Here is a 27,648-nt window from a genome sequence, read left to right as displayed (position 1 = left end):
TAAATTTGAACGTATTTAGGCAATATATACAAGGCACTAATAACTTCGATTCCACCTCAACAATACATGAGTAACACTGCAAATATTTATTGGATTTTCCCTTTTCTTTCTTTTTGGTTTTAATACAATAATTAGTATAGTATAAAGTTACCAACGTATTAAAAATAAATGATTATACATCATGAACCTTATAAACCCTGAACGGAGCTATTTAAGAACAATTTGAAGCCGCGGAGTGAGGGGGAAGATGTTCGAAAATGATAAAAACATTTTTTTAATGATATATCCCATTCCTTGTCTCTGCATTAACAACACAAAGAATTATAAATAGTTCATTGTGCACCGCTTTGCATACAAACATCGTCATCTTTATAAATACAGTCTGTTTTCGGACTTCTTGCATTGGGAGGGTAACCCAGTCAAAGAATCAGTATTTAGTTACAAAATCCAGTGCAAGAAGTCCGAAAAAAGGTCTTTTTAATTTTCAGTGCAGTTTCTATTAAAAACTTCAACGGTTTTTTTTTTTTTTTTTTTTTTTTAAATAATAGAGGACTCCACTTCCGTTTACACCAATCCATACTTGTGCAGTCATTAGGATAATAATATTATCAGAATGGCGGTTTCAGAATCATTTCAAAAGTAAGTCATACAAGATGGCTTCCAGGCAATTTCCACTCACCCTAGATTTGGCCTCCATGCCATTCATTCTCTGTCCTGGACTTAATAGATCTGTTCAGATCTGTTTTGTATTTGCATTCAGAGTCGCTTGACGCTACTTGCATTGCAGTAAATTCAAATCTTCCAGTGGAAATGGACTTGTAGTTACGTCACGACTTTCTAGCCAATCACCGCCTACCCCTCGATGAGCCGAACTTGTTAAAAACATTTTATACGGACCTTGTTGTGAACGGGAACCCAGCATAATAAAAAAATGGAAAATGTTTATGACTGAAAAATCAATCGGGTCACCTTTCTCCCTTTTTTCTCCAAGGAAAACTTTTTCTCAGCATGGTAACATTAATTTGTCAAAAAATAAAAATGGACATGGGGTCGTAGCGAATTTGCTTGTTTTGCGTAAATTGCCGGTAATAAAACATTCAGTGGGTCTGAAGTTTGTTAAAAAAATACCGCAAAATGAAGACGGCTCTGATGGTGGCTGAGAAGCCGTCATTAGCCGCGTCCCTGGCAACTATATTGAGCAATGGCCGAAATGCAACCACCAAAGGTTAGAATGTAATTGGTTAATTATTACATATTTCACCTACGATTTATTGAAATATATATGAATGGTTGTGGAAAGCTCTAATTTTTAAATATCTCTTTCAGGAAATTTCCATGCGCGTTATTTATTTAATTTGAATGCAGAAAATTATGCAAATTTTATGGCAGTTTTACCTGCTGTACTTTTGTTATCGAGATTTGTGTTTTTACCCACGACATTACAAAACGTCGATTTACAATTAATATTGAAGGATTTATATTTGCAAAGCATGGAAAATAGATAATTCCTTTCGTTATAAACTATTTTCACTGTTCAAAAGGTTAGGTTAACTTGATTAATTTCTGAACTGTCTTTGTGAAGTCAACTCAATAGATTTTGGTCAGGTAAATATACAGAAAATAGGGACTAGCAATACGCACATTTTATGTTAAAAACACCATGTTGTAGTTCGATAATAATGAGGTGTAAGTATTTTACTTTCCGAAAATGGAAAAATAATGCATTTTAGTAGTTATCTCGAAAAAATTAAAATCGATTATTATTATTGATGATAAATTTTAAATGTAAAACATTAAAGATCTTGATTCACCGTAGTTTTAAAAATATTTAATTATCCATTCATTTTATTCTTTTGTTTATTAGTTTACCAATATGCTAATCATTTACATACCACACTCTATGCAACAAACGATCTACGCTGTAATCGCCAATCGCCAGTCGAGATTCTGAATCAAGGAGTGATGCCATTACCGGCTCGCCTTCCCTGTTTTCTATGGAAAAAGATGCGTTATAGTCTAAATTCATGGGAATATCAATTGAGACTTTATTTATCAAATGATTTTGAACAGGACTACAGAAATATACAGAATATACTTCCCTCTGATTGTTACCAAATGAAATTATATAAGATTATTTATTACCCTTATAAGCTAGACAAATTGAGGGACTCTAGTGACCCCTCTTCGGAACATATGTGATTTTTTCTGTCCGGGACGAAAAGGTTAATATCATTTTGTAATAATTTTTAATTTTCTAGGTGTCAGTAATGCATGTGCCGTCCACGAATGGACCGGAACGTTTAAGAATGAAACCGTACGCTTCAAGATGACTTCGGTTTGCGGCCATGTCATGAGTCTCGACTTCCCAGGGAAGTACAACAACTGGGACCGCGTGGATCCAGTGGAACTGTTCAGTTGCCCCACGGAGAAGAAGGAGGCTGTCCCCAAGATGAGGATACCATCGTTCCTCGCGCAGGAGTCGAGGAATTGCGACTACCTGATCCTGTGGCTCGATTGTGATAAGGAAGGAGAGAATATCTGTTTTGAGGTAGGTTTATTGGCTGTGTGCTAAACAAACTATCGGTAAGACAGTAGATGTAGAAAGCACTGAAGATTTTTTTTACCTTCATCCTGTCGCTAGGATGACAGTTTAGCCGTCTTTTTTAATTTTTGCGCACATTCCTCATGAGTGCCGACGGAGCGGTTAGACCAGAGGTTCCCAAAGTGGTCTATATCGACCCTCAGGGGTCGATATCGGCTTGCAGGGGGTCCTATATCAGCGAGAAAAAAATTTGGGGGCCAACGAGATTCAAATGGGGGTACATACGAGCGGAACCCCATTTACCTCAAGTCAACATTTAGAAGTTCCGTAAATGACACAATAGACCGAACACAAATATAATAGACTGAGAAATTACTTTTTTGATATTTGTATTTTTATATTTTCGTAAAGTTGTTAATTGAGGAATATAAATAGAGTTTACGTTCCTTTTCACGTCAGAATTAATATATTCAAGCAGATCATTGAATATTGGAAGCCGCGAATTTTCATAATTCCTTAACTTGTTTTTGAAAAACGTCCAGGGTAATAATGACGTTCAACATTTAAATGCACTTCACACAGACTTAAAAACTAAGGACGGGTTGTTTCGGAGGATTTGAACAATTCATCAAATTTCAATGTTGATTTCCGGGTTCTGTGAAAGTCCTATTCCAGTTCTGTTATTATATCAGCATAGGGTAGTTGCTTGACAGAACTGAAATAAAAACAGAACTTGAAAAAATCTTTCACAGGACCTGAAAATTAACTTTGAAATTTGAAGAATTGTTCAAATTCTCCGAAACAACCCGTCCTAAGTTTGAGGACATTTTGAATATGGAAATGGAACGTTGAAGAATCGGATATCATGTGACAAGAAGAACTGACCGGAATAAGCACTGACAAAGAACTTAAGGGGCAGTTCTGTAGGGCCAGCTACAGAAAGAAATTCCCGTTGCTTATCCTGCTTCATTTTCATTTGGTGTAATACCTCACAAGGGCGCCCCTGTCTGCACAGTGTAAAGACAGAGGAACCATACCGCCATCCGGTTGTTGGACAGGCAAGGGAAGGGAATCTTTTCATGAAAAAAATAAATGATTATCATATGGGACGTCAATAGTTTTAGGAAAATTCAATATTCGGCAGGCAGGGGATCTACGGAAAAAAAAATTTTTGGCAAGTAGTCTACAGGGCAAAAAAGATCGGGAACCTCTGGGTTAGACGGTCATGTATTGATACTAAAAGATCTAAACATATTATAAACCAGAAAATCTTTTTAACTGGAGAGTTTTGGCAACATAAAATTCGCACTGACTTTTAATATTTCACTTTTCCTAAATTTGAAATAAGACCCAAACACAGAGAACCTCTTGGGGAGACATATGGCACAGATGTTGGTTATAAAATAAATGCTTCCCGGGGCGGCGGTATCCATACCCGCCTCCCAAATTGTATTTGCATCTGTTTTCATTTAACCAACCTAATAATCTTCTTTGATAAAATGCAGGTTATGACGGCCGTGCAGGGCTCTATAAGCGGTGACGTCTACTCGCCGGCCGTGACGTACCGCGCAAAGTTCTCGGCCATCACGGAGAAGGACATCAAGGCGGCCATGGCCACGCTGGGCCGGCCCAATGAGAATGAGGCCAAGAGTGTGGACGCCAGGCAAGAGCTGGACCTGAGGATCGGCTGCGCTTTCACCAGATTTCAGACTAAATTCTTCCAAGGTAAAAAATGATCACTTTTATTGTTGGTTTCGAGTCACAGAAAGAGTTGTCCTACGGTCTATACAGCACCGAATGTGCTCTCACAATCATCCTGACTGATCTTTGTGTGAGGAACAATCTTACTCAGAGGCAACTCATGCTCAGGTTGGCCAAGTCTCTTGTATGAGTTTAGTTTGGGGACAGACCATCAACCGACCCCAGGTCCACATTCTAAATTGGATCGTTCCGTACAAAATAGATAACAAAATTTGTGCATTCATCTCGGCAGTATAAACAAAGATCTGCAGAGTAAACAAAGTAGTGGAACATCCCTCTAGAGTCCAGGATGTTAAATAATCTTGACACGCGGAACAAGCAAACGTTTCTCCTCAGAATTTTGCAGCACCTGGTGTGAAACTAGAATTTTAACTTCACTTAGAACATGTGAATGGTTTCCTTTGAAATTTTGAATTTTAAAACATCATTCGGAAGATAAAATTGTTTTTAACTCCTCAGGTCTCATATTTTGACACAAGGTCGTATTGTTCCCGTTTTGCAATAAAATCCAAATAAATGTAATATTTCTGAATGTATCCAAAAATTAAAAACTGTTTTTGAAAGGTGAAGTAATACAACTTCAAATTATATTATTATAAATAAAAATATAATTTTTGATGTATTAAAATTTTGAATAAAAACAATTTTTTTTTTAATGGCTTAAATTTACGTTTTTTGTTACTAAAATTACTGATAACGAAAAAAAATATAAAAACACATGCATTTTATTAGACAAATGTATTACAAACTTTCAAAGTTACTTTTTTATCATTTCATTTGAAAATAACTAATAAAAAATTCATGAATTTTCATAATTTTTTCCAAATTGCTTTCGGAATGTTTTTTTCTGAACACATAATATGTAACTACAATTTTAAAACTGCACTTCAAACACGAGAATGGTTTCCTTCTTAAATGAATCAACAACTGTAATTTTATCTGCAAGTAAGCGAGTCCCTGGTTAAATTAGCATTAAGCTGCTGCCACACGCAAAGCTCACATCAAAAGTTAATGTACAGCGCATCATCTTTTCTACCGACACACGACGCTATCAAATATTTCTTCCTATGGTAGGAGAGGGGGTCAGTTGAATTCGAGAGCGGTCGAGGAACATAATTTCATCTGTCAAAGTGACAACTTTACTTACTGACAGCTTGAGCACGTTTTCGAAATGGATGATACTTGTCGCCTATTGCTGGATCTGTTGGACAGCTCATCCTCAGATGATGATGCCGCCAACTATATAATTATAAATGCTATTTATAAACTTTTTAGATTTTAAACAATCCGCGCGTAAATAGCGCATTTTCACATAACCTGACATAACCTCTCCGTCGAATCAGGAAATTCGCAGTTCGCACGCCGATCGACGAAAGCGACATATAATAAATTATTGTGAAATAAGCTCACGTCGATTTCCAAAAATGTCGAAGGCAAAGGCGGCAAGGACCAACACCAGGGCAGGGAACGAGAAGAGAGCACGAGAGCTGACGAGAGCAAACCAGATTACCCAGAAAAACAATTGAAAACAATCAACAAACGAACAAACTAGAAGCTTCTCTATGTAGCTATCAGGCCGTCCAACTTTATCAAAAAACCGAATGATATTACCAAATAAACATACTGAGTTAAAAATATGATTAATTTTGAAAGGGCGAAAATTTGTTTACTTCAAATTCAAATATTGATTATATTTATATTTTAAATATATGTTAAGTATGTTTGCCAAATAAAGTTTTTTTTTTATGTTTCTAAATTTACTAGCACACATGACGATATGAGCTAACATAATAAATAAGAAATGCATTATTAGGCTGCTTATGTCATGGCTGTCAAAGGGAACACGGAACTTAGTTGGTAGCTCCGTAATTAAAATGACCCCCTCTCCTTTTTACGGCGGAGAGGGGGACGCATAACTTTTCAAATATCGCGTCGGGAGCGGGAGCGGTTACGTAAAATAAATTCGGTTAGCGAAGTTCAGAACCACACTTATAGCGCGTTATCTTTTTACGTGTGTCGGGTCTGTATGGGATTGTATGGCGAGCGCTATTGTGCTTTACATTATCTGTTGATGTGAGCTTTGCGTGTGGCAGCAGCTTTACACTCATAATTTATTATTACACATTTAATATCTTATTACACATTTAATTTCTTATCCCACATTTAATTTCTTATTAGTAAAATAATAACAAATTAAAAATAAATTAAAAAAGGATGTTGGCTTGCTTATTTATTTGTGAATAAACTGCTTTCTAGTAACGTAAGTACCTGTCAGCTATGTTATACCTTTCTGTGGTTTTGTAATAATGTCTTAAAAATGTATCTAACAAAACACAATGAATAAAAACCACTCTCGCATTCTAAAAGTAATTTTTTTATACTCCTTATTTGGGGTCAGCAGGCTGCACTGAAAGTACTCGCAGGCCGTACCAAAAAGCCTTGCGGGCTGCAGGTTCCCCACCCCTGCACTAGGGGAAGGGATTAAAAAAAAATGTTTACAAATTACCTAAAAATTCCGAGTCCTAAATTTTCCAGTATTTTAAAATAAACATCAACTTCTATACTTTTGCCACTAATCTTTTAATAAAGGTAATATCATATAGAGGGCAAAATAGCAGATATAAAATCATTTATTGTCCAGTGTTTTTAATACAGTGCCCTCTGCATGCGAAGTTTATCTTCTCCAAGCTTTCTAATAAAAATGTGTTTATTTGAAGTGACCTGACATACTCAATGTTTTCTGTATCCGTTTGTAAATAATAAAATTAGATAGAGCTTAGGAAATCTTAATTAAGTTGTACAGCGCCCTTGAGGTGATATTTCACAAAAATGGCGCTATGCAAATTATCCAATTATTCATTATTATCCAGCCTATTTATTACCTGTACTATTAGTCTGAGGACAGAAACTGGTTCTCTTTCGGAGTCAACTCTACACTTCTCGCCTGAGGATGGACAGTGCAAGGCTATTGGAAAAGTTGACTTAAGAAAGGAGAGGTAGTAGAATGAGAACTTTACTTTCTTCTTCGGGGAATATTTGTGCTATAATTTCGTCAGATCAATGAAATTTAGTATGAATCTTTACTTTCCAGGTCGCTATGGAGACCTTGATGTCTCCCTGATATCCTACGGTCCTTGTCAGACTCCGACTCTGGGCTTCTGCGTGCAGCGCCACGATGAGATTCAGACCTTCAAGCCGGAGATGTACTGGGTGGTGGGGGTGACGGTGAGGACGCAGGAGGGCCGGGAGCTGCCGCTGGACTGGCAGAGGGTGCGCTGCTTCGAGAAGGACGTCACCACCATGTTTCTTAACGGACTGAAGGATCACACGGAGGCCATGTGAGTATTGTACATTCATCTAAGGAGATTTAGACCTTTAAGCCGGAGATGTACTGGGTGGTGCTTCCAGCTTCCATTGGACTGGGTATATACTGTATCAATCAATACTACATCAGTTCACATTACTAACAATCATTGGTTATTCTGTTACAGAATCACCGACATAACCTCGAAAGAGAAAGTGAAGCCCCGCCCCGCAGCTCTGAACACCGTGGAGCTCATGAGGGTGGGGTCCTCCGGCCTGGGCATGGGCCCACACCACGCCATGCAAGTGGCGGAGAGGCTGTACACGCAGGGGTATATCTCATACCCTCGTACAGAGACTACCAGCTATCCGGAGAACTTTGATCTGGTGTGAGTTATTATTAAATATTATTATTTATTTTAAGTATCTAAATGGTGTTGTATTGAAACCTGGACACATTGAAACGGAAGTTAAAATCCTTTGAAATGTGGATAAATAGGTGGATCATCAAATCATCAGTTGAGAATGGATTACTTCTACAACTCTTTCTTGTGTTCAACTGCTCGCCTGTAGCCTATGATTTTCCAACCACTGTGTTGTTGGAAAACCACCTCCCTCCTAGAACATGGGTCTCTTCAAGACCCAGGTTCACTCCTTCCCTTCCTCATAAATACTCTCCACAAGATTGCATAGGCTGTTTGGAATTAATATAAAAAATAAAAATCAATAGTGGTTTTCTTTAGTAACCTTAAAAAAATATAGTGTGTGGCAAGCCTACGCACGACGGAAGTGAAACTTTTATTATTCTTCTCTCTCTCTTTTCATTTCATTCTCTCTTTTTTTCTGTCTATTGACATATTTATAAGTAGCATATGATAAAAAAAAATTAAAACTTTTAAAAATATGGGATTCGAACCCGGGTCCTGCATAACGACGTCGAACGCTCTGCCTCTAGACCGCGAAGAGAGATGTTTCGCGCGACGCGGCGTTATCGGCCTTGATTAGTAATTTTAATGAATCAAAATAAAAATAATTAATCAAAATACCGAGCGACTCTTCCGGCTCGATTTGTAAGCTATATTTCTACCAAAATATCATATAGGTACCGTAAAGTAAATTAAGTTTAAATTAACAAATTTATCTAATTTTTTACTACATTATTACAAATCATTATTACAAAAATTAAAAGTTATAAAAATATGGGATTCGAACCCGGGTCCTGCATAACGAGTGTCGAACGCTCTGCCTCTAGACCGCGGTTATTACGTATTCGACCAAAATATCATATAGTCAAAATATCTAAAAGTCGCAGCACGAGAGCATTTTATCACTTTTAAAAAAATTATTATTAAAAAAATCACAAAAAAAAAAAAATTAGTTAAAGCGGGGATCGAACCTCGGTTCTTCATGACGACAATCGGGCGCTTTGCCTCTAGACCGCGAAGCTGAGTTTGGAGAGCGACCGAAAGTAGGTATATAATATTGGCTAGGCTCCTATAGCGAAATGATCACGGTTTTTGATGACGAACATGAGTTGGTTTTACTCCGGTCCTCGAAATTGCATAACGCGCGTAAAGAAGTTTTACTTCAAAATTAATGTAAATTGATTTGTAGTACTAAAATTATTGTTCTTCCTCAATTCCAGTGGCACCTTGAAGCAGCAGCAGAGCTCCTCTCGCTGGGGCTCCGAGGTGCGTCAGTTGCTGGCCGAGGGCATCAACAAGCCCAAGAAGGGGCATGATGCCGGAGACCATCCTCCAATAACTCCCATGAAACCCGCCAGTGAGTACCACACATTGTACCAGTTCTCCGGTTCCTCGCAGAAGATAGGCATACCCTACAGGACTTACCTGTATTTAAAATACATTACATATATTCTTCAAGTAATTAAGATCACATAATATTATGATCTCCTTCAAAGGAAGCAATCTTCCCAACAAGCCTTCAGTTGACATACATTTATTTTTTTATTAACGGACATCGTCCAAATTACAAAATAATAACACGAATAAAGTAAAATTAAAAATACAGGAGTAGACAAAGGTACATGAAAGCAAAGACATATGGTAGATATAATATAAGAAAATGAAGTGACAAGTTGAATCAAGTCAAGAATACGCCATGGGTCAGGACTACAGGACACTTATAATATTCCGTCACTTGTTTAGCGACTGGCAAAAATCATTCAGACTTATCCCAAAAAAGTTGAGTTTTTGACTTGAGTTGACCAGTCTACACATTCTGGACAATGGTGAATAATATCCATAATTTGTCGAATGATGGTTGAGGAAGAGCAGTTCATTATTTCTGAGTCTTTGCGAGGGGATATTGAAGGGAATGAGTTGCAGTAGAGTAGGTGAATCAATAATACCATTTATAATTTTGAAGAAGCAAAATATTGTACACAACTAAGTTCGCCCCATCTGAGAATACATGCCCAACATTTGTATACAGTTGGCATTTGAGAATGGTTCGTTCAGTTGCTCAACAGAGCCTCTAATTTCTATATACAATATGTGTGTGTATTTTCAGCTGAAGCGGAGCTCGACAACGACATGTGGAGGCTGTACGACTACATCACGCGCCACTTCATCGCTACCCTCTCCAAGGACTGCACCTACCTCGCAACGGTGCTCACTTTTACCATCGGCACGGAGATCTTCACCTACACGGGCAACACTCTCCTGGATGCTGGGTACACGGGAGTCATGCACTGGCAGGTTGGTACACCCAATGCGATACATTGGAATGTGTTTGTATGCAGTTTCCGATGAATTTAGTGAACTGTAAACTTTAATCTATGCCAATAATGCTTGATGAAATTCGGTGAAAATGAGTATCAGAATAAAAGCAGGTATGGAGAGGCAAAAGAAACCAACACTTGCCATGAGAATACCAGTTCCAGGTATGATAACGTTAGTTCCAGGTTTTTCGGGCATATGGGCATCACCAGAATCCACTTATATCTTACGTGATTACAAGCAATACGATAATGTGATGTAATGTACGAAACCCTGAGGTGATTACACCGAGCAACGGACACGATTCTAAAAACAATATTTTACAAAACAACGCAGCCATTGGCAGCGAAAACTGTTGTGGAGCCCCAAAGAACTTTAAAAAATTCTCTCGACTCTGTACAGAAACGGTTGTCCATTTGATAGATTCCCCTATCTTAACATGTGGATTGCAATCTTTAGAGCAGAGCACAGGCGTCAGGTGGGAATGCTGTCCTTGTTCTACAGGTATTTTCATGGAAGACGTTTCGAGGAACTAGTGTCGTTGATCCTTTTGGCACCTGTGCATAGTCGGGAAACACGCCACATGTGCTCCTAAAAATATTTGTGCATGTTTGTCATTTTTTGTCACATGTGAACAAGCCATTCGTACGAAGCATTCTTGACTTCAACAGCTGGACTGTGAAACTCTGAGTTTCTTCCCTCCTACAACATGGGTCTCATCAAGATCCATGTTCACTCCTTCCTCTCCTCAAAAAGACCCCTCACATATCATTCCCAATGATAGCAGGCCCCGAGGGAGATTATTTTCCTCAGGACCTCCAGTCTGGAGTTAATATAAAAAAAACACAACAAAGTATATTATTTATAAGCGGAGACGGTTTACATATAGTTCCCATGAGCACTTAGGCCATAGGCCCATTGTGCTATCTCCCATTTTACCTCATTCCTTTAACAGTCACCCGGTCCCTTTTATAAAGTTCACCAGGGTTGTCATTGGATATGTGGATATGTCTTCTGGTTCCACAATGTGTCTTCCCAGGTCTCATCTCTCCTCTCCAATCCCCCTTGGTTCCCTGAAGGCCCCACAAGGGAAGAGAGCCTCATCTCTCCTCTCCATTCCCCTTTGGTTCCCCTAAGGCCCCATGGGGGAAGAGTCCACTCCCCGTTGGTTCCCTGAAGGCCCCATGGCGGAAGAGTACACTCCCCCTCGGTTCCTTAAGGGCCCTACGAGGGAAGAGGGCCTCATCTCTCCTCTCCACGCCTCCTTGGTTCCCTGAAGGCCCCACGAGGGTAGAGGCCTAACAAAGTATTAGAACAACAATTTTTTTTTGTTTTTCAGATTTTCAGAGCAAGCTTTTTTGTTGTAAGGATTCTCTCGTGATGCATTCCATAGTGCACAAGTTCAACACTTCTCGATAAATCAATGTTTCGATTCAATGCATTCTCACATTGTACTCAATTTTGTATGCAATCTTATCATTAAAATTTTCATTAATTTATTCCAGGCTTTCGGCAAGAACGAATACGTGCCCAACCTGAACGTGGAAGACGCCATCCCCATCCATGACAGCCGTCTGGTGGAGTGCCAGACCTCCCCGCCCGACTTCCTGACCGAGTCGGAGTTGATCACGCTCATGGAGAAACACGGCATCGGAACGGACGCCTCCATACCCGTGCACATCAACAACATCTGCCAAAGGAACTACGTCAATGTGGTGGGCGGGAGAAAACTGGCACCAACCACATTGGGGATTGTGTTGGTGCACGGTTATCAGGAGGTATTGTTTTATTGAATATCGTCTGTTTTTGGTCGGAATATGTAGTACAGTAGAACCTCGTTAATTCGAAATCCAACGGACATCAAAAATCAAATTTCGAATTAACGAATTCCCACGTAATTCGAAATTTTATGAAAAAAAAACAAAAAAAAATACGCCGAAAATCGATTTTCTCGGCCGCCTCTTCAAATCCAGGTGGTATTTTAGTTGTAAATTCGTATTAATATCAATTATTTCTTTATTTTCGCGGTCGATTACCGTAGCGGCCGGCCCTTTAAATTCAGATATTCGCAATAAATTCGTAAAAATGCTATATATTTACGCGTAAATCGAGATTTTGCTGCGGATTTCGGTCGCGGCCTACCCTTTAAATTGAGATATTCGTAAAAATACGATATATTTCCGCGTAAATCGAGATTTCGCGGTAATTTTCTGTCGCGGCCGGCCCTTTATTTCAAATATCTGAATTTGAATTCGTAAAAATACGATATATTTCCGCGTAAAACGAGAATTCGCGGCCGTATTCCGTCGCGGCCGGCTCTTCAAATTCAGATATTCGAAATAAATTCGTAAAAATATGATATATTTCCGCGTAAATCGAATTTTGTCGGCAGTTTTTCGTCGCGGCCGGCCTTTTAAGTTCAGATATTTGAAGTAAATTCGTAAAAATATGTCATATTTCGGCATGGATCGAAATTTTTCGTCCGATTTCCGTCGCGCCGTATTTTTAACTCGGATATTCGAAGTAAAGTTGGTAAAAATACGATATATTTCCGCGTAAATTGAAATTTCGCGTCCGATTTCCGTCGCGGTGATGAAATACGATATATTTACGCGTAAATCGAAATTACGCGGCTGAGTTTCGTCGCGGCCGACCCTTTAAATTCAGATATTTGGCGTAAACTCGTAAAACTACGACATATATCCGCGTAAAATGTATTTTCTCGGCCCTTTAAACTCGGATATTCGATAAAAATTTGAAAAAATACGACATTCCAGTGTAAATCGATTCAGATTTACAAAATAATAATTCTAATTAGGACGATGTATAACCACGTAAAAATACATTTTAAATAGACTTTTAGATTCAGATTTACGAAATATTATGATTTATTTTCGCAAAAATTAAATTTTTTCGAATTACACGAACAAATTTTCGTGCGCGGACAAAAATAAATTTCGAATTACGAATTAACGAATATCGAATTAAAAAAAAATTTGTCTGAAAAATTTTTTCAGCGGAAATTTTTTTTGCGAAAATTTCGAATTACGTGTTTTTTCGAATTATCGGGGTTCGAATTAACGGGGTTCTACTGTACTCTTTTTTGTTGTTTTTTGTTATTTACTTTTTAAAATCTTAAATAAGCTGACGTAGGGGCGATAGATAGTTGGCTATCGCCAATCCCAGGATTCCACACATCAGCGTTGTAAAAAAAGCAATGAAAGAAGGGGTTGACTGAATTGTAAAACGTTAGTCAAAATTTTAAACAAAAGAAATACACATTTCAAAATGTCGCTTGTCTGAATTGTTCCCACAATTAGTTCCAATTTTTATTTTTTACAAAATAATTTTAATAGCTGTTATTAAATTATACAATTCAGATTTAATTATTTTATTTTGTTATACATAGTTATAAAATGATTAACTTAAATTCAAAACAAATCCACGTTTTAGAGTTCATTGAACCGGAGTCACAGACAGAATCAGACAGAGTGGCCCACAAATATTGGATGCAATCCCAAGGAAATCTATTTCTTCATTAGATTGTGTCCTTTATTTAATTTTATTGATGTGTTGTCCTTTTGGATATTAACTTATCCAATGAACTTCACGTTTAATTAAGGGCCGAGATAACAGATTGGCAGGACAGGTGTAACCCGTATTGAGTTTACGCTGGTATACGTATATTACTGCCCACAAACCATTTTAACAACTTGCATTTTGCATGTTTCGTGTATTTTATATTATGTAGTGTAATCTTCTATTCTCGGTCCAACATTAGAACAACCTGTGGATGCGCATATCTCCGCCCCTTCTCCCCACTTCTACAAGGACGAGCTTAAACACATTCAGACCCACTATTTTAATAAATAAATTATTTTATTTTATTTGTCAGTAGACAAATAAAACAAAAATGAAAACATTTTATATATTCAAATAATGATGATGATAGTATTACAATATATATTGTACTTTATTTGGCATCAGATTTATCAAATCTGCTATTGGATCATTTCCATTACAAAAAAATATATTAATTTTCCTGAGATGATTCATTTGAAATGTCAAAAGCTAACAAATTATTATTATTGTCCTCGAGTTCATCAACAATTTGATCGATATTCCAAAAAAAATTATCAATACCAATAATATGTCCAACAAAGTTACTCCAATGCTCTGGCGTAACTTTTTCGATAACTTCTTGCATGAGTCGTCTTGCGTCACTTATTTTGAAGGAGGTATTGTTTACTTTGACATGTTGTTTAACCATTGACCAAATCGTAAATAAAACCGATCAACACCAACATTCACAAATTTTATACATATATTACCTATCTATATCCTTGAATTATAAAAATGCATTGTTGCAAATCGAATAGTCATACAAATAATACATAAATAATGTGTACCTGTCGTTTTTCGTAATTGGTGATAATGAATTCGGACATATCGGCTGAACATTCATTTTATCGCAGGGTCTGAATGGGTTAATTTCTCTAAGCGCGGGCACTTAGAACGAAAGCCAAGGACATACTGAATTGTGAGCGGAGACAGGAATCGCAGCCGAGCGATAGTGAAGGAACGAAGCGGGGGGGGTGGTATGCGCAGAAAAAAACCTAATTTAGTACGCCAGCAGGACGTTCTTAACTTGGATCGAGAATAGTGTGACATTTGGTTCAATGGACTCAAATTTGTTTTGATTTTAAGTGTCATTTTCAAAATTGCAATTGATAGTTTGAACACTTCAGACAAGCGTTGAAGTACCTTCCTCTAATATAATATTTTTAACAGAAAATCATTTTAAATTGGAACTGATTTGTCAAGAATTCAGACAACTCCTATTTTTCATAGGTCTGCGCTAGTTATGTAGTAATTACTCAATTTTAATCTACACTTACAAACTTTCCACTTTCATTTTGTACTCGACACTAGCTAGAAAACTCCTGTGGGGTGAAAAACTATTACAAAAAAGGACTGCTTTGATAATGCTGTGATTATATTGGAACTAAGACTAAAGTATATTATTTTCATCAATTAAGTTCCTCCTCTTCCAGATAGATCCAGACCTAGTCTTGCCCACCATGCGCACAGCCGTCGAGGAGCAGCTGAATCTCATCTCACACGGCCAGGCCGACTTCCGGGCGGTCCTGCGTCACACCACGGAGATCTTCCGGCGGAAGTTCCTGCACTTTGTGCTGAACATCGAGGCCATGGACCAACTGTTTGAGGTGTCCTTCTCCCCGCTGAGCGCCAGTGGAAAGGCCCACTCGCGGTGCGGGAAGTGTAGACGCTACATGAAGTATATTCAGGTGATTCATCCATTCTTCTTATTATGGAAGTCGAGTGCGATGATGAGGTTATTCAGGCAGTTGACGGCCTCGGGAGTCACTTGAATCTGCAGGGCTGCAGGTTCCCCACCCATATGAATTTTTTTTTGCAGCCATAATAATTTTCACTAGAGTTCCTTATTATACTGAATCGTGTCTCATGACATACCGTTGCACACGTTTTACCCAAGTTCACTTTGAAAGCTCTTAACTTCGTCAGTTAACGTCTCTTAACTTCAGTTTTGGAGATATTGAAAAAATAATTTTATTGTCGTTAAACTAATACATTTAAAAGCAAATTTATATATTTTCATAAAAATAAAAAATAAAAATTATGAGACAACCTAATTCAAAATCAATGTTCAGCGACTGCGACTGCACGAGGTGCGGTTTAGTGAGGCCCATGCCTTCCTAGGGAGAGAGAACCCTGGCAGTTTAATTCTTTTGGTTATGTATTCTTTCAACGAAGTAATGTACAATGTTATATAAATTGCAGTCGAAGCCAGCCCGTCTTCACTGCTCCCACTGTAACGACACGTACAGCCTGCCGCAGAACGGTACCGTGAGGATCTACAAAGAGCTGAAGTGCCCGCTGGATGACTTTGAGCTGTTGTCCTGGTCCGCCGGCACCAAGGGACGCAGCTTCCCCTTCTGCCCGTACTGTTACAACCATCCACCCTTCAGGTAGGCATACCGCTGATAGCTCCCTTGTAACCTCTCCCCTTTTCTCATTAATTAAGCATGCAATAAGAAGAGAGGTTACATCGTAGCTCTCGGTGTTAGGATAGAATTACATCTCTTTGCTCAAGCGATTAGAGCGCAACCTATGTATATCATTCCTTCACAATGCAAATTGTTTTGCAGCTTTATGTATTAAGTATCCACATTTTGTTAATCAACAACTTCATTGGAACCAATTTAATAGTTTCACATCCTTATACGAGGCATATCCAGAAAGTAAGTGTACTGAGGCTCTCACGACCGAATGAATTTTATTTTCGGTATGTTGGCTACACTTACGTGTAGCCTGACTCTTCCCCTCCGCAACGAGACCTGTTCAAGGTCAGTACGTTGAGAAGTGTCAACGCGACAACACGTTTCGTGAAAAATGTCAATCCAATCTCCCGCCAAATGCGAAATACGCGGCGTCATCCGTTATCTCGTTTGGAAGGAAAAACCTCCGTTTGAGGTTTATAATGAGGTTAAAACTGCATATGGTGATAAAGCTATGAATTGTACAAGTGGTATCGCGAGTTTAAAAACGGTTCTCACCTCTTCACCCTCCACCAAAAAGTTTAAAACCACAATTTCAGCCAAGAAAATCGTGGCATCCGTGTTTTGGGACTGTCAAGGCATAATTTTGATTGAATATCTGCCTCAAGTGGAGACCATCAACTCTGCAAGATACTGTGAGACCCTAAAAAAATTGCGGAAGGCAATTCATAACAAGAGGAGAGGCATGCTGACAAAGGGAGTCAGCCTGCTGCACGACAATGCCAGACCACACACGGCCAACGCCACGAAGGAACTGCTTGCTTCGTTTAAATGGGATATCCTGAACCACCCTCCGCATTCCCTTAACCTAGCACCTTCAGATTATTATCTCTTTACCTCCCTGAAGCTGTACATGGGTGGAAAAGGGTTTTTAACCTACGAGGAGGTAAAGGAGGAGGTGGAAAAGTGGACAAAGGTGTTGGCGGGAAACTACTTCGAGGAAGGCATCAAAAAGTTGATCCCCCGCTTCACCACCTGCATTGAAAGGAATGGCGACTATGTCGAAAAATAGCTTACATATGTACTACGGTAACCATGTAATTTTTTTGTTTCAGTAAGAAGATTTGTAACCTACAAAAATTCAGTACACTTACTTTCTGGATACGCCTCGTAGATTGAATTAACAACATATTATCAATCCACAAGTTCTGATTTTCAACTATGTATTAATTGATGCACAAGGCAATTGGAACTACATAATGTTGATTTGTTTTCCAACTCTGTATATTCCGAGCTGTATATTTGTTGGCTATTTTAGCTTGTATATGTCATTATTTTTTTATGATAAACTAATATTTGTAAGACAGAGTTTTATGCATAGCATAAAGAATTACAAATAATTATAAGCAATATCTAGTCGCCTGAAATATCAATACAAATTGAAAATATCTCCCGAGTAAAAATAAATGCCGCCAACGGGAATTGAACCCGTGCCTTCTGATGTCCGGTCAGGTGCTCTGAAACCACTGAGATATGTCGGCTTATTTCCAACCCGCTAAATGTTTCAATATGTACTAGTGCCTCAATCAACAATTACTGATTATTATATTTTTTTCACCTGTAAACAAACAACTTTATTTTTGTAGGAAAGGCTTTGTTAGTGCTAAATTTCTCACTAGATGGCGTTGAGACATATTATATCTTCATTTGTTGGTGAAATATTTTTGACTTGAGGCGACTTTTCAGGCTAATTATTGCTTATAATTATTTATATATGTCACATTGATTTGCAACAAGCTGCCCTGATTTATAGGTTTTCTTAAATGCCAATTACAAGGCTAAATTGATACGTAGTTATTTCTTTTCCCACCCGGTAAATGTTTCATTTTCATTTGCATTTAGATTTTTATTACCACTATGTATGTATTTAAATTTATTTATAATATCTAACCTCTTCAATATTTTTTTACAGAGACATGAAGAAAGGATTTGGCTGCAACTCATGTACGCATCCAACTTGCGTACACAGTGTGAATTCTCTCGGTGTTTCTTCCTGTGTCAAGTGTGAAACTGGAGTACTCGCTCTGGATCCCAGTGCAGCGCCCAAGTGGAAGCTGGGATGCAACAGGCAAGACTTTATTTTACTATTATTATTACCTTGATAGTTTAAAAAATATATATATTGTGAAACTGGAGTACTCGCTCTGGATCCCAGTGCAGCGCCCAAGTGGAAGCTGGGATGCAACAGGCAAGACTTCATTTTACTATTATTATTATTACCTCGATAGTTTAAAAAAATATTTTATAGTATTGAAAGTAGGGAATGCAATCCCGGTATACCGGGATCCCGAAATACCGAGATCCCGCAGACATTTTGCGGGACTAATCTCGGTCGAAAATTTTGCGGGTTCCCGCTGGACTGGCGGGATTACAGAGAAGCTTCTACAACTGCATCGACGTCCAGTTCTTCCACATCGGCTCATTATGAACCTCAACCATCAACAAATAAAATCACTGACCATTTTTCAAGCGAAAACAATACCGTCGAAAAGAGGGTATCACGAATGGTGTCTAAAGATGGTTTACCATTGCGAGTTTTCTGTACCTCGTCGGATTTGCGAGATATTTTTAAAGCCGGGGGTTTTAACTAACCAACATCGTCTAATTCTATCAAATTAATGGTTATGAATTACGGCAAGACACTAAAAATGATGGTTATTCAAGATCTTTTAAAGCTGAAAGAGAGCAACTACAGATTTACCCTCACTTACTCTGAATTACTTCGAGTCCGGTGGATTAAAAGGCACATACCTTCAATTCACTTACAATGCGCTAATTACTATTGTGCCAACCAGCGTGGAAGCTGAACGAGTTTTTTCAGCCGCTGGCTACCTTGTGTCCAATATCAGAAGCCGTTTATCAGATGACACAATTAATACTTTAACTTTTTTACGAAGCTATTTCCAAAATAATGTTTAATTAAACTTATGATGCTCATTGTACAAGAATATTGTTCATCGTGTGAACGTTATTATTTAAATTTAAGTTTCAGTTCAATTTCATTTTCAGTGTCGGCAATCTGGGCGTTTATTTTATTTTCATTTGTGTACATAGATTTCTTTTACCCACCTCACTAGACAAAGTCTGTTCCGAGGTGGGTATGTTGTGTAAATTTATGTCTTATCTTATTCTTTGCCAATTTATGACTTAAACTTTACCTATGTCTAACTAAAGGTATACCTATTAATAAATCATTTAAAATGTCCCAAAAAACTTGTTTTATTTTAGGTATAAATTTAAAACTCTAAAAACAAGGTTGGTAGATCGAGGTATTAGGTCTTTATAATACGATTGATTAGATATCTAAGTCCACTCTGCTGGATCCCGCAAATACCTAGATCCAGCGGGACTAAGATTGTTCAGTCCCGCAAATACCTGGATTGACATTTTCTTGCGGGATTGCATTCCCTAATTGAAAGTTTATAGTATTGAAAGTAGAGCATAGTTCAGATGGCGTTCTTTGCATTTGTTCGGAATTTTCACTACCAAAAACCTTGGAAACTTTTATTAAATTACCGTGTCTATTAGGCAATCATTTTGACCCGATCTCAAACCATCAATGATTGATCGGATCAACTTTTCAAAAGAGATTCGATCTTTTGGTCGTTGAGAAATTCAAATATTAATTTAAAGTATGTAAGTCAGCACCTGCGATTGGCATGGTGTGCGACCATAGATGTGTAATTTTGTAGACTGGGCGTTTGGAATCGATATGGTAGAAACCTGAAATAGGCTGTCATTCAAATCCAGCTTGGAACCGCAGCGACGAAAGTGACGTAGAAATAGATATTAACCATCTTGCGAGAACGAGACTTGAGACGCCTGGTCTATACAATTTATGGTCTATGTCAACACGGCGGTGGCTCATCTATCTATCTATGGCATTTTTTCTATGTTTAAAACTCCCCAATCTAAGATAGGGTAGGTACTTTTGATCTGATCACTTCGCCAGTGGGTTGTGAACGACCCGGGTCGTGTAAAATGATCAATGGCCAGACTAGTGTTTAGGTTACTCCTTAGGTGACATTGCAGTTGGGATGGTGATGCTGAGGACATTTTGTGAATACTGCATAAGAGTTCTAACCAAATAACTAAACCAGCAAGAGTCTTAAACTAGCCCGGTTAATAGTCCCTTTGGGTAAAGACATATACCTCAACACCTGCTTGTCCTAGTGAATTTAAAAATTCTAACGTAAAAAAAGATACAATGTAAAGAAACATATAATATTGCTTTTGACTTATTGCTGGAGACATATTTCTGGAGAACATTGGAGACATATTGCTTGGGAACTGTTGCTGGGATCGTACTTTTGTGCGTATTAGGACTTTCGTATCAAAGCCCATTTGCCAAATATTTCATCACTAACAAACTAGCATGGTAATTATTAATGATGACCTGTCCTCCAGGTGTGATGTGATAATCCAGCTGTTTGAGGACGCCACCAAGGTGGTGGTGGAGGATAGTTCCTGCGAGTGCGGGGCACAGCTCATGTCCGTGGAGTACAAGCAGGACAAGACCAAGCTGCCCAAGGGACTGTCAGAGATGACCGGCTGCGTGTTCTGCGAACCCGCCTTCACCAGCCTGGTGAGTACTTCAGCAGTTCACGAGGGAGATGGGGAAGAGGAAGGTTGCTGGCTCAAACTTACAGTGAAACTCTCTTAAGACAAAAAAAGTGGGATCTGAATTTGGCATAATTTAAAAATTAAATTTATTTTAGTATTGTGTGCATAGTTATTAGTATTACGTAATATGTGTATTTAGAATCGACAAGTAAAATGAATTAAAAATATTTTATTGTTTTCCGCTACAATAACATAGTAAGGGTAGGTAAATATCGATGTTGTATGTTGTATTTGTATTCTCTTTCCTTTCGAAAGTAGTCCAAAAATAACTGTCCAATATCTCGATTTCGCGTGTAAAGTGACAGGACTTGAATGCACACGCGGCTGTTTGCCGAAATTCGCGTGCTTAATTACACGACCTAATATTTTTTTAATTTTAATTCCTTTATAGTAAGTAACGTCCAGTAAATAAATCAACAAAAAACCGGCGGTAAAATAACAATTCCGAAAAGAACAATTGCAATGCTGAATACCTAAATTATGACAAATTACATACGGCGTCTTTGTTTGAAAACATTCCACTTGTCAAAATACACTAGGTAGCATATTTGCGTATTTTAGCATATTTATATAGTATATTTGCGGCACGTTCCAGAGTGGAAGATAGTACCAGTATCGCCCTGGTGTAAGACCACCATTCAGAATTTAAAACGTTGCTCCAAATGGCTTTAGCCGTGTTTAGTAACTAGATCTGAATAGCCAGGTACTTCCCCACCTTCCTCTTTCCCTTCCCCACTTACCTTCAGCCTCACAACATCCCCCAATTGGGGATGCCATAGTCTCACTGGCTCCAGACGGGAGCAGTTGGGACTCTTGTGAGGTATTCACTATAAAAAAAAAAATAAAAAAAAGGTAGGTAGGTAGGTACGTTTCGCCCGATGTTTGGGGTAGCCACTGATGTCATGACGTCACAGGTCGTATACACACCATTCAAATCGTAAATTATTATTATCTAAATTCATTTTACATGTTAACTTCTGATGGTATAAACCAGTCTTTAATAACCGGTTAAAAAATTAGAGGTCCTTAAGGAAATCTAGAGGGGCGACGGCAGACAAATGGACCATGCGTTACCAGGATCTTTGACTGTCGAGGCATGAAATCATGAAAAGTAAAACAATGCTTTGTATTTATTATGTGTTTCTTTCCCCAGGTGGAGATGCAGAGAGCGGTGGGTGCACGCATCGGTGGTGCAGTGGGAGCTGGTCGCGGGCGGGGTGGGTCGAGAGGTCGTCCCAAGCACAAACACAAGCCCAAACCACCCAAGGATAAGATGGCCCAGCTGGCTGCCTATTTTGTGTAACAGTGGCCGCTCAACTTGTGTAACAATGGCCGCTTACCTAGTGTAACAATGGCCGCTTACCTTGTGCAACAATGGTGGCTTGCCTTATGCATAACAATGGCCGCTTACCTTGTGTATCAATGGCCGCCTACTTTATGTAACAATGGACAATGCTACTGAATGTGAATGGATTCTACCTAGGTGTTATGTTGTGTGACTAATGTAATAATATGCGTACCTAATAATTTAGTGTTGAAGTAATAAGTAATCTTACTAAATATTTTCGGCCAGTGTTTCCAATTTTTCACCAGTGGCAGATTGAGTTATGTAAAGGGTCAAACATTTGGCTTTTATCTAAGATTTTTTCATTACGGATTAACTTAGTGAAATTCTTCCATGTCCGTACATGACATATTTGATTATATGTACTATTTATTTTGTATTATTTATGTCACAACTCAAAGCATAATTTAAATTTGGGTGTGAAATTAACCTAACCTAGTACAATCTACGCTTCCCTCTAATGCATACATTTTTTCTGAACCTGTAAATTCAGTATGGGGTGATTTAATTACCAGATGTATGAATACGCCATAATTTTTTTTTTTAGTGTCAAATTTTCCAGGTAAAGGTGAAAATAAGAAGTGCAGAACATCTATCTATATAAATAAAAATTTGAATGTTCATTTGTTCAAAATCTTAAATCAAACTTCTTCACCAATTGCTTTGAAATTTTGACACAACGTTGCATTCAAATGCGCATGTGCTTTTATATACCTATGTTATATAGATGTCGCATGTGACAGGTAAAAAAATGTTCTTTTGAAAGCTCTCTGTTTTCCAAAAAAAGTTTTGGACGTAAAAGCAACTCGCCCTATTGTTTCTCTATTTGCACAGACAGACTGATCCACAGCAAGGCGTGGCAGGGAACAGCTAGTGGATAGTTAAAATTTGATTTATTAGTGTTGTTGTGGAAGTCATTGAAGCATCTTTTGCAGGAGAATTACAAAAGCTTAGGTTGCATTTAATGAAAAAATACTGTGTTTCGCAAGTGAAATTTTGGAAAATTGCACTGCTTCTTCCCAAATTGGTCCCGAAAAACTCACCAGTGGCCCACCTTGTCATAGAGAATATCTTACATTGGAAGGTGTGCTCTCTTTGCTGGTGTAGGAGTGGCTTTGATAATGCGTTTATTAGTTGGGCAACTCTTCTTTTCTCTTCCGCATTTTCGTACAGGCGGAGCTCGAAGTTCCCCCTCTCTGGATGGATTCTATGGTAAAAGAGTACGTTTTGCAATTTCATTAGATGCAGAAGAGACAATACATCATACACTGGAACTCATGATTTTCAGATATGAGTGGCTCCTCTTCTGCCATGATTTCAGTTTGAGTCGGTCGATACTCGGTGATGGCAGATTCATATTCGGTACTTGCCATATAATTCAACTGGGCAATACTGTCGTCCTTGCTACATAAATCACCGTTATCCTCTCCATCACCCCTGCCTCCATCATCAGTTGGAACCGAATTCATCAGTTGCGTGATTTCATCATCAAACAAATTTGGCAAATGGTGTAGCTGATATGCCATGCCTAAAAATGACAATTATTGGAAATTTTTGTCAACAACAATAGTAAATACATATAACAATGTTCTATAAATGCAATATAACTCATAACAGTAGTGTAGTACATACATTGATGTATGTACTATAAATATGAGATAAACATAGGCAGGTAATGAATTCACTGAAAATGTAGTACCTCGTAATACAAAGAAACAAACAATAAAGATGTAAGTAAAAAATAATCATAGCTATATATCATAGCATAATTTTTTCAGCTCGATAAACAGTTTAAATGTATAAAAAGTCATTTTTCGGGCGGATTCCACAAAATTCTGGATTCAATTTTCAGTTATTGGCAGATTATATATGACCACAGCGCCACCGATGCCAATGTGTAGAATGAAGCGCGCTTATAAACTATGCCATGAATTAATGCTTGATTATTTTTAGTATAGTTACTGGAATTACCGCTTACGAAATGCATTAGAGGGTTAATATTTAATTAAAAACACATTCATTTTTCTTTCAATTCCATCATCACAATATGTAAGGCCTCTTTAATTATGTATTAATGAATTATTAATATGTAGTATTTATTAGCTTATTTACATATTTGTAAATTATGTATTTATTTCCAGTGTATGAATCCTAAAGGATTTTGAAATCTCAACAAATTTTTTTCATATAATGTAAGTACATTCATAATATGAATGTTAATGAGTAATTTCAAAGTAGAAATTTTAGTTTTAACAGTTAATATTATCTTACTCCCGGAATGAATTGGGAATACTTTGGAATCTCGTATTTTTTCTGTGTATAATAATAAAGTTTAGTTTACACCAAGGCTGCCCAACCCCAGGCCCGCGGGCCACAATGTGGAACGAATTATAAGTGGCCCGCGTGAACCATTTTCCAAAATCCCGCCAATTTGAAAAAGTGTCGCGGGCCCGCGGTAAAACAAACAATGCAGCTTGCATGCGGTCACCAGTGTTGCCAACGAAGGCGATTTATCGCTATTTAGGCTACTCAGAAGAATCAGCAACGAAAAAATCTATCTCGTTGAACTTACTTTGTAAACAAAAATACACCGATTTTTGATATAATATTTTTTGCGTCCGAAATGGAATCTTCTAGCCACCCCCCCCCCTAATTTTCGCAATAATTTGCGATGCTAGAGCTAGATTTTGGATATTATTTTCATTGAATTGAAAGGTGATATTAAAAAGTACTATATTATGGAAATCATTGGGTATTATTTCCAAAGTTCATAATGGGATGTCAGAGGCGCAAAATCTGAGAACTACAACATGGTTCGTACACTGACCGCCGGCAAGCGCACATCAATATAACCGGACCCTGCGCACAAAAGTAAAGTTCGCTGAAGTAAGTTAACGGTTTGCAGCGCAGTCCATTCTAAGACATGGTGGGCCTGAATGTTTTTTTCTAACCGGACAGCCTAAGGGTTCACCCATCTTTCACGTGTTCTTTACTGCCGTGAGTAAATTATAAAAAATTTGTTAAAATAAATTTCACCCGATTTGGGATTCGCAATTACGTTTATTACTTTATTAGAAATTCAAGCGCTATTGTAAAAAGGGCTAGTTATTCGTAAGCAGATTTTATTTTCGAAGACTAAAATAGCGATACTACTGTGCTAGCTGCCTGCAGACTGTTGGATTAATTTATTGACAAATAATGAAAGGTACATGCCCACTCCACCTTCCCGCTCCTTGCAAGTTGGTCTGTTCGCCTCGTCCTTACGCACATGTCTGTCTTTTACTTCCCTGTGGTTGGGAACCATTGGTTTATCCCAATAATTCTGTTATAAAAATGTTCTGTATAATAATAACATCTTTCATTGATTTCCATTGTAATCATTTTAGACATGAGTGGATGAAGTTGTTAACTTAACAATGTATAATTTTTTTTTTCTTTTTAAAAAAAAAAATCATAAACATTCTCAGATTGCGGAATAGCTTGATAATACCTGAATTCCTTATACTACCATAATTATTGTTAGTGAAAAATAAGGACTTACCTAGTAGAGGTTTGAACCCTCGACGCCTCAGTGGGAAATCGTATTTTTGGACCTCTCAACCAACTAACCGATTTTGATTTAATAACGCCTTCATCCACCCATCTCTTCAATTGTAAAAGTATTCATTTTGCCATTATAAAACTATGCTTTTAATGAAATTAAAGATCTTTAAAAAAAGTATATTTTTTCCAAATTGTTTTTTTTTTCGAGTTGATTATTATCTCAGTTTATTTATTCGTATTTGTCTTCAGTTGCAAATATAATTTAGCAATTTTTTTGATAAATTGGTATGGACATTGATATTTTTAACACATTTGATGCAAGCACCCTTATGTACACATGTTATTGAAAACAAGTAAATCTTTTTTTTTACTAACTTTTAATTTTTTAATTTATTTATTGAAAACCACTCGAGCGATAGAGTATTTAAAAAAAAAAACACTTTTACGGTAGACATTTCAGGACATTCGGTTTGGGATTTAGCCGTGGTCATTCCAAAAATTATACGTCTGAATTTTAACACGGAAACAAATAAACTGCTTACTGTAGTTGAAAGCCAATGAATCCACCTATGTATCGCCATTTATCCTACGTTTTAAGGTTTTATATATATTTTTTTAAATCACAAAATTTATAATCATATTATGTAGTTGATTGTGGAGAGCTCAAAATAAATTAATTTTAATTCATAAAAATAATCTATCACAACTACCCAAATTTGGGTGCTATCGCTTGAGTGGTTAAGGTATCACAACTTTTTGTTGAATGAAGGTATGTAATATGCAATGTCTTACGAAGCATCTATCTTTTGAGAATGCTTCATTACTTTCTGTATGGCTAGAATTTGACTGATGGTGTGAGAATTTTTAATGTCTTTTCTACAAGATTGTCGCTTGAATGGACGCTTTCACCAATGAAACGATAAGGTATGTAAAAGTTTACACTTAGCAAAGACAAATTAACTCACAACAAGAACCAACTTAATCTTCTTTCAGAATAATGTATGCTTAGTGGAAACGTCTGTTGCGTTATCTTCACTGATATTGCCCGATCGAGCTTCATTTTAACTTAGCGATCGCTCAGTTTGGTTGGTGAAACCAACCATAGATACCATTTTCTATGCGCCGGATGGAGAAAATAGCTGATGGAACACAAAATTTTTTATTTATTAGTTTGTACTAAAATAAAATAAAAAAACTCCAGTCAGAATCAAATGCATTTTATAATTTTTCTTTCGTTGCTCTCGCATTATATAACTTTGCCGAACTCTGTGACAACATATTATTTATATCATAACACAGTTTTGGTCATTTGATAGTAATTCTTAACTCAATGTAATATATGAATAATAATATATAATATATTATGGGACGTGACAAAATGGCTTTTTAAAAATGTTAACTTAGTTTGCAACCTGTATTCTTTATATTTTCTGGCTTGCAATACAAAGATTTTGACCAAAATCTGATAAAAATACTATGCATGCACACATTTTCATGACATTAAGTGTTTAAAAAAATACAATGATTTTTAATAATAAAAAATAATGCAATAAGTTGTAATATTATATTGTACCGATGTAATGAATTATGTTTGAAAAAAGCATAGATATTTTTATTTTTTTTTATTTGAAAATAGCATTACCAAAAAAATATTGTTGAATCAAATTAATGTTTTTCGAGTAATGTACT

The 27,648-nt window shown here is 37.4% G+C and overlaps 1 protein-coding gene across 1 annotated transcript; it reads left to right on the top strand.

The window, feature by feature from the left end:
• The first annotated feature begins 1,039 nt into the window (after positions 1–1,039).
• Top3beta (DNA topoisomerase 3-beta) lies at positions 1,040–24,164 on the top strand. Its single transcript, XM_089644794.1, has 13 exons — positions 1,040–1,225; positions 2,259–2,548; positions 4,048–4,267; positions 7,395–7,641; positions 7,795–7,995; positions 9,252–9,388; positions 10,139–10,326; positions 11,853–12,125; positions 15,402–15,656; positions 16,171–16,358; positions 18,361–18,516; positions 20,856–21,033; positions 22,225–24,164. Exons 1-13 carry the CDS (start codon positions 1,135–1,137, stop codon positions 22,372–22,374), a joined length of 2,574 nt encoding a protein of 857 aa, XP_089500920.1. The 5' UTR covers positions 1,040–1,134; the 3' UTR covers positions 22,375–24,164.
• Positions 24,165–27,648: the final 3,484 nt, after the last annotated feature.

The sequence above is a fragment of the Hesperophylax consimilis genome, chromosome 21 (assembly GCF_061612785.1).
Source record: "Hesperophylax consimilis isolate HC1 chromosome 21, BYU_Hcon_1.0, whole genome shotgun sequence".
Taxonomy (NCBI): Eukaryota; Metazoa; Arthropoda; class Insecta; order Trichoptera; family Limnephilidae; genus Hesperophylax; species Hesperophylax consimilis.
This window is presented reverse-complemented; position numbering and strand designations above follow the sequence as displayed.

Excerpts from the sequence above, each read along its gene's own strand:
- Top3beta (XM_089644794.1), top strand. The coding sequence starts at position 1,135 with ATGAAGACGGCTCTGATGGTGGCTGAGAAGCCGTCATTAGCCGCGTCC. Across the intron at positions 9,389-10,138 it reads AACTCCCATGAAACCCGCCA|CTGAAGCGGAGCTCGACAAC; the intron begins GTGAGTACCACA and ends GTGTATTTTCAG. Across the intron at positions 12,126-15,401 it reads TGGTGCACGGTTATCAGGAG|ATAGATCCAGACCTAGTCTT; the intron begins GTATTGTTTTAT and ends CTCCTCTTCCAG.